Source organism: Phragmites australis, chromosome 4 (genome assembly GCF_958298935.1).
Source record: "Phragmites australis chromosome 4, lpPhrAust1.1, whole genome shotgun sequence".
Lineage (NCBI taxonomy): Eukaryota > Viridiplantae > Streptophyta > Magnoliopsida > Poales > Poaceae > Phragmites > Phragmites australis.
In genome coordinates, this window is record NC_084924.1 from 4,789,868 (window position 1) to 4,801,666 (window position 11,799).

Genomic DNA, 11,799 nt, shown 5'->3' on the forward strand with positions numbered 1-11,799 from the left:
ATTCATTTGTGAGAGTGATAATATTTATTAAATTAGAGTAAGACGGGAATAAAAGAAAAAAAATGCATAGAAGTTCGAGAATGATTTATATTTAGAGATAATTGAGGGGTTAAAATGACCTACATTTGCAACAGGAAAAGTAGCTTATTAATATTATTTATTTATGTTCAGATTTATATTAAAATAATAGATAAAAATTATAGGATAGATAAGAGAATTAATAAATAGTTAAATATTAGATATAAGAGATTAATGATGAAGATGTACCATCGTTTTAAGGACATGCAAAAGTATACTGTAGCTATACAAGGACATGTGAAATTACATTTCTCGTCAGAAATCATCCGTCCTGCCGCTAGTTAATCGCCGCTATTCAATTCCGCTGCTGCTTCATCGGCCCAGGCCGCTTTCCCCTGCCTGCTTTGCTCCAGCTCACCCCCACCCGACCGCCGCCGTACATGCGATCGACACGGTCGCGTGCAGAAGGCTGGGAGCTGGCGAGCTTGCGTGCGCGGTTCGGTTCGTGCCAGTCCAGTGCCGCGCGCGCGCCGTCGATGAGCTAGGCGACCAGCTGCGGCTCCGCGTCTGCGCGTGACGACGGTGAAAGATTGGGTAAAATCTAAAATAGATAACATACTGTACTGTATTTATTAAGATAAATAATATATTTATATATTTATAAATTTAATATATATATTTGATACTCAAACATCGAAAACCTGATTTCGAAATATGAGATATCGAAAATGGATAGATCCAATCGTTTTTAGCACTGAGATATCAGATACGGTATTTGTGTACAGTATTTAGCACATCAGATAAAAAATAATATGTATTACGGTACACAGTGTCGTATTCGACATCTTAACTCCAAATTATTCATAAAAACAATTAAATTATGTATATTTCTATATATACAATGAAATAGTACACCGTTATCATTTTACCTCTAGCTTCGCCACATCATACACACGAGAGGCCACGCGACCGAGTAACACATCAATGCTGATGCTGTTGGTGCGTAGTGCCAGGAGAGGGAGACCATACGCTGGTTCGTATGTATACGTGCGTAGCAGCTGTGGTTGCAGGGTCCAGTGTTACAACATACGCATCAATGCTGCAGCAACAACCAGAGACGGAAACATGTACTCACGCTCGCTCTTAACAAGGGTAAGTACACATGCACGGTCCTACACACGGCCAGTTAATCAACGTGCCATCTTAGCATGCAGTAATTATGATCTGTTTGGTTCATAGCAACATATTACCATACTTTGTCGCGTCTTAGGCAGGTTTGATCATTTTATATAGCTGTTTTGTTTGCAGCTACAGTTATGACAAAATTCCTTTTTTATTGTTGTAACCCTATGTATCAGAGACTAAAAAAGTATAGTAAGATTCTGCTATTTAACCTAAGGTGTGGTGAATTTTTTTTTTTGTCAATTGTAGCATCTTAGCCAAAAATATTTGGTAAGCTTAACTATTTTTAGGCTGTAAACCAAATAGGCCCTTACGCACACGCCACAGCTAGCTGTTTTTTTATAAGACGCTTCTCCAACTTACGCGGTCTTCTGGGAGGCCAACGGGTACGGGATGGGGGCTCAAACCCTCGTCGGTTTGACCTCTCCCTTAAAGTCTTACCATCGGGCTCCATGCCCGTTCGCCGCCACAGCTAGCTGTCGGTCAATCTACCATCCTCAATGCCGTATGTGTGGCACTAGCACGTCTCTCTTCTTTAAGGTTGGACGAACACAACCTAGCAGCCCGGCAGCCAGAGTTGTATTGGATTCAACCAGAACTTTATCTAAAAAAATCAAGTTCAACCAGAAAACTACCATTAATTTGACTGGGGCGCACTAATGACTCCATCACGACTCGTGGCCCTTGAAAGGTGAACCAGGTGGTTTCCCATAGAATATTTCGTTATACAATCTGAAAGGTCAATGACGACCATTTCTGAAAATAGATTTGCACGACGACATGACATTTCGCTCCATGATTGAATAACACGACACTGTAATAATTGACGTCGTGATAACTACCATGGGTGATCTTCAACATTGAGCTTGTAAAATCATACATGATTGTTGGATTGATCTCGGCTCTAACGGTCACATATCCTAACTAACTGCCGAGTCCAAAGGGGTCACGTCGTTCTCATCCCGTGCTTTGATTGGAAGCACAACCAACCATTGGTTACTGTTCTATCTCGCCCTATGCCACATAAAAAGGGGGAGCCGGCACCTCATTGGCTAAGGTTCCTGTGAGGTTTAGCCTACCCCACATAACCCAAACCCTAACGAGATCACAAGGGTGCAAAAGCGAGGCGAAGGCCGCCGTCGGACTTCTCAGATCATCTTCGTGAAGCTCTGCATCAAGGCACTACATCACGCCGGTGACAACATCACTGGTGATCTGCATGGCTCCAATTCTCATCACCGAGCACGGTCACGCCTACTTCACAAATCCACATCTAGCTCTAGATCAAGCACCCGTAATTTTTAGATCTAATTAGATTAAGTTCATGTTCGAATGACGCCTTTTGATGATCAATTAGTCACGCATGATAAGTTTAAGTTTAATTGATGTGTATTAGGCTCGGCTCACGATAATTAGGCCCATACTAATCAAGGCTTAGCACTGTTGTTGTCAATTAAGCATAATTAGGCCCTAATTGCTTTTATTTAAGGCTTAATTGATGCAGATTATCCCTAATTAGCGTCAGTTTAGACTCACATGCTCATGAATTAGGGGTTTAAAGGCTTGGATTAGATGTATTTTATGCATATATGTGTGTGTTCTTGTATGCTTTTGGACCCAGTTTGGGGAATTTCAACTTAGGTAAGCATGATAAAAGGAGGAGAATTGGGGTAATCATGAAATCCTAAGCAAAAACCCTAAGAAATCCCCAATCCCCCCCACCCCCCGAAAGCCGACATCCTCAAAACCCTAAATCCATGTTTGGCCCTAAATCCCTAAACCAAGGAACTCAACCAAACATATGCGGCACATGATCTTTATGTACCTTTATGTGCACTGTTGTCGCCATCGGAGCCACTGTGTTCATCCTCTCCAGTGGGATCCCCTTCTTGTTTGGTTTCATTGTTGCGCACTTCCGGTGGATGAATTTGCGTCTTCCTCATGTGCTCGTCGACATCTTCACCGGAGCCCCCCTCTTCCGCCGTGCACGTCGGGCACTGCCGTAGGCCCACTGATGGCGCCACGCGTGAACTTGGCTGCATGTGTGCGTCGACGGGTAGACCTTAGGCAATTCCTCTGTAGCTTCCCTCCGCCTCTCCTTTTCTCTCCCTCTCACTGGCGGCGTTGCGTCACCGGATCTCTCTCACACGGCCGCCACTCTCTCACATGTAGTGAAGTTAAAAAGGGAGAGGGGAAATGAGTTAGGCTTAGGGTTATGAGGGCGCCGTGGTTTTTGTTTCAGGCAAAATTGTCGGCGGACCATTCGATCGCGATGGACGGCTAGGATGCGTTATGGGCCCGCGCGGGCCTCTGGGCTCAACTAGGCGGAGCGATCCTATTAGACCATTTTCTTTAAGTTTTGGGCTTTTACATTTTCTAAGGATTTATCCATTGAATTTTTAATGTTTAACCACTTATACACTAGATCATGATCCAAAATTAATGATGATTAATGCACAAAATCACGATTGATTTAGTACTCACTTGTTTACATTCACTTTTAAGGACGTAATAGGATATTGGCGGTTCTCTTAATTGGAGATGAATCAAGTATTTATAAAATTCAGAGTCTAATCACAGGAGCAAGCAATATAGTATGCTTTATTTTTATTCGATTTGAATTAAAAAGAGAATATCACAAGAAATAATTAAAAAACATATAAATAGAGTATTACAAAAGAACTCACTTTTTCACCAAATAACCTATGGTTGAAAATATTTTTATAAATTAGTACATCACATGAGAACAATATTAATGAATTTTTCTAGATTTTTAGGAATTTATTTGATGCATTAAAATTTGCTATAATTTATAAAGTAGGCTTATTTAGAGATTTTTAATTAAATATTGGCTCAGAATTTTAGATCAAAACAAATAAAACGGGTTGCTAGTGAACTCTAATTTGCTCATGACAATATTTAGAATTTTTTTACTATTTTTTTACTCTCAAATAAAATCGAGAGTTGAATAGAAAATATAAACACACGTATGGAGTGCTTCTAGCTTCTTTCGGCACACCAGCGTGGTACAACAATTGGTCGGCTGTATTCGGTTCCTCAAGTACGTGTTCAGCACAATATCATATTCGGTACTTTATATGACAGATACTGCTAGACTCATGCGTTTTTGGTGCCTCACGTATCGAAATCGGGTTTTCGGTACGCGAGGTGTTGAATACACATGCTAAATTTATAAATACGTTAATGTATTATCTATTTAATAAATACAATGTTGTATGTTATCTATTTTTATTTTTTTGTCGTTTTCTTCTACACATGCTTAACTTTTCATGGTTGAATAAAAAGACACTTTTCACGTCCGTCAATTCTCTGATAGTTTCTTAAACTAATCCATCTTTTCTCCCCACGATGTGCCCTGTGTGCGGCAGCGCCCGCTGTGGCGGCGGAAATTGTCTGCGGGAAGGATGGGAGCCGTGGCTTGGCCCAAACGTCGGGCGTGCTCACGGCCGAGGTATTTGGAGCCAGGACTCGAGACGCGTCCCAGTGAACACCGAAATTGAATATGTTTTGAGGCTTTAACCAAAGCTGGATCGGTCGCGTCAAAGGGGCCAGAATACGGGGAACAAGGGAAAGGCGCCGTGTTGCCCGTAATTTAGAGACGCAACGGCGGGTCAAGGATCGTTGATTTTTGGCGATGGATGTGCCGACCAGACTCCGTAGGACCCTCTCCTGCAAAATTTCAAGTGTTTCCTCTTCCTATCTTGTCGTTCAAAAACCGAAAACATGTACTGTTCGCATATGCGGTACAATTGTAGTGTGTCTCTGTGTGGTGTATTTTTCTCCGTCCAGTATGCGATCGACTAACGAAGGACCCTTTTTTATGAATCCGGCAGCAACTCCTGCGAGGCAAACGACAAGAGAAACGACAAGGGATGCCGGAGCCGATCCAGCGAGAGGAAGTAACAAAATAAGAGCTCATTAAAACTTGAGACGTGGGAGGTGAATTAACGTAACCAAAAACAAAAGGGCGGAGATGACAGGTTCTTTCGAACGAACGACCAAACCCAAATTAACGTCACATTTCGGCGATGGACCAGTCATGCATGCATGCATGGCCACGACGACCACAAGAGCGCGCTGTTTCTATCACGCGCCAGCAGACACCACGATATTTCTCTCGTCAAAAACTCGCAAACTCCCGGCCGCTAAACCAGGCAAGAGCTGCATGCGTTAGCGGAAATCAGCACGACCGCAACGCGGCGACTAAGGCCACGGAGCCACGGAGACGGCGAGAGGGAAACACCGCGTGCTCCCCCCGCGTCCCCTCTCCCGGTAGGCAGGCTCCGTCCCCATCCGCTGCACGACCCACACGCCTCAAGTCCCGGGAAACGCCCCATGTGAGCTCGGCTGCGAGACGACGCTTGCTGTTTTTTTTTCACCGAACCGACTGGAGGAATATATGTCTATTGTATTAATAAGAAGGAAGTACGACTGATTAGATTGTTTAGTTAATTAAGGGGAAACCGAATTAAAACCATAACACGGCGGACAAATAGTCTAGCTAAACTAGACTAGAGCACCGCAACAACGATATAAAACCTCTGATCAACTATCTAGCTAAATTAGGTCTATGAAGGTCCACAACACCGCAGAGCAGGTGCAAAGTCAGGCCAAATCTCTGCCACCCCATCATCGACTCTCCACTACAGCACGTCTTCACGTCATCTGTGAGCATCATCGGTTTCCCCTTGAGCTCTAGCGCGTATCGGTTGGGCACTAGCCTGACACTGGCGCGTCCTCTCATGAACTCCGAGCACCACTGCATCCGGGCACACGCCACCAGCCATGCCTCAACCGAGTTTGCTGGATTGGCGGTTGGCAAGGGCAAGGGCTCTGGACGGTGATAGGAGCGAATGGGAGACAAGGCAGTTAGTCTTATCTAGACGTGGATATAGGTATCATAATTTAGCTTGAATTCAGGTGTTCGATTTAGCAAAAAAAAAAAATTAGATATATAAAATACAACTTAGAATCTGACTCGGATTTGAAGTGTCCAATTTGATAAAAAGATGTATAGGTAACACTGTCGCTTGTTGCCCAACCACACTAACTGAGTATGAATGCAGGTGTTGACGCCTAACGGAATCCTACGGATCGGATCCACGAGCTTGTCTCGTAGGCGACGCTGTCACATGTAATCCAATTATTTTTTCCCTGAAAGTAAACAAGTAATCCAATTATCCAACGCATCAAGCAACACGAGTACAAATGCCTTTCCGGAATTTGAAGGCAGCAAAACCTTCATACAATCTAAGTTACTGATGGAGATGGCATGCCCATTTTGACTTGCAAAAAGCTAGCAACAAATAGTAGCAAACAAATGAAGGAAATAAAAAAAATTCTTTGCCAATTGCCTCTTTTCCAAGGTACAAGTAACGAAACTTAACAATACCCTAGTACCGATCTAAAATTAGATATCCAATAATGGTGTGTTTCGTCAAAAATAATAATAATAATAATAACAATAATAATAATAATAGCATATTTTGTATAAAATAATAATAATGGCATGTTGATATGCAATGCGACCACATGTGTAGGGCACCCGAGTTACATTGCCCTAATATTTGAAGGCAGCAAAACCTTCATACAATCAAAGTTACTGATGGAGATGGCATGCCCATTTTGACTTGCAAAAAGCTAGCAACAAATAGTAGCAAACAAATGAAGGAAATGAAAAAAAACTTTGCCAATTGCCTCTTCTCCAAGGTACAAGTAACGGAACTTAACAATACTCCAGTACCGATCTAAAATCAGACATCTAATAATGGCATGTTTCATAATAATAATAATAATAATAATAATGACGTGTTGATATGAATGTTTTGAATCAGGAAAGGCACGCAAACGGCGCTTATAAGTATTACTCGATTTTGGATGTCCGATTCGGTAAAGAAAATTTACATACATAAAATACAACTTAGAATCCAATATGAGTATTAGAATCTAACCCGAATTTGGAGTGTCCAAGTTGGTAAAAAAAAAAGCACAGGTGTATAGATAACACTGTCGCTGAGTATGAATGTAGGTGTTGATGCCTAACAGAATCCCGCGGATCGGATCCATGAGCTTGTCTAGTAGACGACGCTATCACAGGTAATCCAATTATCTTTTTTTTTGAAACTAAACAGGTAATCCAATTATCTAACGCGTCAAGCAAGAAGCAACACGAGTACAAATGTGTTCAGTGGGAGGAGATTTTGTCCAGTCCATTTGGGGCATCCGGAATTTGAAAGCAGCAAAACCTTCGTACAATCTAAGTTACTGATGGAGATGGCATACCCATTTTGACTTGCAAAAAGCTAGCAACAAATAGTAGCAAACAAATGGAGAAAATGAAAAAAAAAATCCTTGCCAATTGCATCTTTTTCAAGGTACAAGTAACGTAACTTAATAATAGCTCAGTACCGATCTATAATCCGACATCCAATAATGGTGTGGTTTATCAAATAATAAAAAAAATGACGTGTTGATATGCAATACGACCACGCGTGTAGGGCACCCTAGTCACCTTGCACGCACGCACGAGAGATGCTTCTGCATCGCGATCCATGAGCAGCGAGGCGCCAAATAGTATGGAGCGATTCGTTTTTATTGCTAGTAATCGATCCAAATCCGTGGCACTGTCCACCGAATTACTGGCTGTCTGCTCAGCTCAGCTCGGCTCAGCTGAATCAGTGTTCATGGCAGCATTGATCAGAGATGCCGGGGACGGGCCATGGATTCATGGCAGAGCCGACGACAGCCGTATTCGTGTGTTGCAATGTATCTGTTCCGTGCGATAGATGTACATGCGGTGGTCCATGCCATGGCCTTCCGTGCCGGGCTTGGCAACGCTGTTTCTGAATAGGGACCAGCGGGTTGGCCTTGGTTTTGGATTGGTTGGGCGGCAACTGGCAGGGCGTTGGTAATGCCCCTTATGACATTCTGGATGCAAATTTTGTTGTGCCGATCTGGGATCTTGTTCAGATGAATGGAAATGGCATTCAGCCCACAATGCTCTATTGAAACAAGAACACAGCACGAAACAGTGGCTTCCACAGCTAAGTGACTCATGGGCTGGGCGTCCTCTCTCCCCCAGTTTACAGTTACAGAAAGAATCAATTCTGAAACAAGCTACACAAAGAATCTGGTTGGTGAAGATGGTACAAAGCAGACGAATTTGAATTTCACCACACCAATCACCGAAGTTAACAAAACTCAGAAAACGAAATCGAACCGGTAAATACAGAACTCGTCACTGGAGCAGACAATAAAACCATTGTCGCAGTTTCTCCTTTCCTCCCTGACCGTGCACTCACTCAAGCAGCAGCCGCTTGAAGTCTGGATAATTTCACTGAAGCCTTCCTCTCCTTTCCAATTCGGATAATTTCACTGCGAGGAGGTCCCATGAGACCACCACTGAACAGACAGAAAGTGAAATGTTTTGTCAGGTGTAACGCAGTAGGCAGCAACGCAGCGATTAACTCAGCAAAGAATACGGCAAACCTTGGTTTCTTGGTTGTTCTTGTTGATGACACTACCCTAGAAACTCTCTGCGATTTCTCAACAAGTTTTCCTTTCGTCATCGCAGACCTCGCATTATTGCATCGGATGCTATTCAAGTCAGGTTTGGCCTCACCAAGCTGACTCGTGGCAATTTGTGTGGTTTGTTTCTTCTGAACATATATGGTATTCACAGATCAGCACGGGTATTGCTAATTGATTTAGAGTTGGAAATATTTGGCGACATTAGTGCTCACCTGTTTCTCGCCACAGATCGGTTTGTCTCGTCCCTTTCCATGGGGATATTTGTCCATTGGCTGCATTGTAATCATACAGAACAGTGTGTGACCACAGGGCTGTTCAAGATGCTGAATATCTGAAAGCTGAGGGAGTGAAACAACTTACCATCACTCTGTTTGCATCGTTGAGTACTGCCATGGAATTGTTCTCGGCAAACGGCTGCTTTCTTTCAGGTTTTACTTCTTTCAGCACTCCTCTTTCCTAAAGCATGTTAGTAAATGGGTGAACTCCTGCAGAACAATGAGATTTGTATTTTGGAGGATGTAAAAACTCACATCAGTCCTTAGCCTAAATGGCCTGGGATTGGTAGTTTTCTTGAGCTTTCCTACTTTCTCTGGATTCACCTTCCTCTGCATTTTAGCCACCTGCGTTTGATCCACGACAACATGTTAGGTTCTTCGTATCCTAAATACAGATAAAAGCTGCATTTTTTTTTTCCAGCACCATCAGTTCACGGTACCTTCAGAGGAGCATTCTCATTGTTCTCCAATGGTGTGTTTTCACCTTCAGAATGCAAATTGTTCAAGGCTTCTTCAATCAGCTGCCCGGCATTTGACAGATTCTCCTTGCTGTCATCGGAATTGTCAGCTCGCAATGTACCCGCCTCAATTTTCAATTCCTGCAGCACCACCTTACTTTCCAGATGGGAGCTTGCAGTTTCTGCAAGTGAGTTCTCATCTGCAGCAGTGTTATCACAGCCATTTCGGTTTCCTTCGTCAGGTTCAGCATTAGCACACTTCGCCGAGCGGCCTAAAGTTTTCTTCTTGCCATTCATCCTGGATTCTGGCCCTCTCTTCGTGATCATCGGCGCCGCGGTCGCTTCACCTTTCTTCGAAATCTTCGGATTCGACTGACACATGTACCTGCTCGGCACCTCCCGACACGCCAGATTCAGCTTCCTCAACTTGGAACAGACCTCAGACACGGCCTCCTTGTTCTTGGCAGGCAAGGGCGTCGGGGCGGCCTCCTTCCTCGGCGTGCTCATGAACAGCGCCTTGACGACCGTCCCCTTCCTCGCCGCCGCGGCGATAGGCTCCTTCTGATGCTTCACGCTGAGGAACGGATCCTGCCTCGGCCGGACGGCCATGCTCCGCGGCGTCGTCAGTGCCTTCTTCCTCGCGCTGGGAACTTCGATCCTCGCGGCCTTGGTCCGGTTCGGCGACGCTCGCTGGGCGCAGAGCCGCTGGGTCGTCGTCTTGGCCTTCGTCGCAGCCTTCTCGGCGGCCTCCGTCGCCGTGCTCATCCTCGCGAACCGGGCCCTTGGAGGCTTCGGCGGCGCAGAGTGCGGGCATTTCAGCATTGATCTGCAACAAAATTAGAATCCGGGATATAAATATGAATCGAAGATTGCAGAGTTCAAAGAAGCATCCAGCTGAGGTAAACAGCGAGGATAGAAAGAGAAAAGGCGTGTGATTCGATCGGCACCTCTGGTTTCTCCTACTGATCGCCTTCTGCTGCCGCACGTTGGGGCTTCTCGCCGCCATGACCTGCCAAATTCGCATTACACCTTCGATCAATCGATCACATTCGCATTGTATTTCCACGGGGCGATGCTAACGGAGATGCAAGAGAAGGGCGACGAACCCGCATGAAGAAGCTCCGGTCCAGTGCCTCCGGGTCGATCTGCTCATGGCTCTGGTCGCAACCTGCGCTCGCGCGTGCCAAGACATGGATCAGGACCGGTGGCTTCGCTGCGGCAAAACCCGCGGACGCCACGAAGAATCCAGAAGGGGTCGCGAGGTGGTTAATTACTTACCGACGCGGAGGCAGAACCAGGCCGGGTCGTCGATGGGGAGGGCGGCATCGGGCGCGGCGAGGTCCACGAACTTGGGCGCCTCGATGTCCTCGTAGAACACGGCGTCGTCGTACTCCTCCTCCTCCTTGCGGCCCGGGAGTCTCGATGGTATCCCCATGTTGTTTTGGATTCTTGATGACGGTACCGGGCGGTCGCAGGCGCGGCGGCAGCGAGGAGGAGGACGAAGAGTTGGCTGACTGGCTGGGATGGTGGACTGGTGGCGATGGAATTTGAGATTGCGAAGGGGAGCGTGAGCGGGTGGAGGGTCGGCCGGCTGGGAAACGAGCCGTTGGAGCGGCGGCGTTGCGTTGGAGTGGTGGGGAAATTGTTTTTTTTTGAAAAAAATGTGGGTGTCGGCACGTGGCAGCTCGTCTGCTCGAGAGACGTTGGCCACGGCTGCAACTTGAACTAATTGAATCGGATCGGTGATTGATTACAGGGGAGTGAAAAAAAAATGTGCTGATTCTGATCTGCGATGTGAACTGGATTACTGGAGTGGTAAAAGTAAATGTAGAGTTGCTTCTCATATACACCTCTTGTGTATATGGATGTAAGTTTTGTATTTTTAGGTTATTAGATCAATCTAAAACTAAAAAATGAATTAAAGATTTATTCACATCTAATTAAGTTAAGGAAAAATAAACTAAATAATGACTTATAATTTTTAGTAGGTACCACTTGTGTGTTGTCGGAAAAAAAACTTCGGATCTCTTATGACGGACAGAGTGTTTGCTTGCGTGCGAGCCGATTTCCGTGTGGAATCAATGGAAGGCAACTTCTGCTGAAGTCATAAGCTCTGCTGTTTGTAGCACTTTGGCTTTTCTTTGATAGAGAAGGTGGAGCACAAACTAGCCAAGGATTATGCCAATTCGGTGGGAACGTCGGATGCTCGTTGGCCTGTTGCAACGAACCTGGTTTGTCGATTGGCATGCTCCAGCATTTATATTAATTGGCGCCACACGCGGGGAGGGGAGCGGACCAAGACCCCGGGGGGTGAT

At 45.0% G+C, this 11,799-nt stretch overlaps 1 protein-coding gene across 1 annotated transcript; it reads right to left on the reverse strand.

Annotated features, from left to right (window-relative positions):
• Nucleotides 1-8,191: 8,191 nt before the first annotated feature.
• On the reverse strand, nt 8,192-11,163 carry LOC133915350 (uncharacterized). The gene is made up of 9 exons (XM_062358481.1): nt 10,763-11,163; nt 10,591-10,652; nt 10,432-10,493; nt 9,467-10,310; nt 9,282-9,371; nt 9,112-9,207; nt 8,964-9,023; nt 8,710-8,879; nt 8,192-8,622 (listed from the first exon to the last, which is right to left on the reverse strand). The coding sequence occupies exons 1-9, from the start codon at nt 10,917-10,919 to the stop codon at nt 8,523-8,525; spliced, it is 1,641 nt and encodes a 546-aa protein (XP_062214465.1). The 5' UTR covers nt 10,920-11,163; the 3' UTR covers nt 8,192-8,522.
• Between the last annotated feature and the right edge of the window lie 636 nt (nt 11,164-11,799).

Coding starts and splice junctions, on each gene's coding strand:
- LOC133915350 (XM_062358481.1), bottom strand. CDS start 10,919: ATGGGGATACCATCGAGACTCCCGGGCCGCAAGGAGGAGGAGGAGTAC. Junction 10,653..10,762: donor CTGGTTCTGCCTCCGCGTCG/GTAAGTAATTAA, acceptor GCGCGAGCGCAG/GTTGCGACCAGAGCCATGAG. Junction 8,880..8,963: donor CGATCTGTGGCGAGAAACAG/GTGAGCACTAAT, acceptor ATATATGTTCAG/AAGAAACAAACCACACAAAT.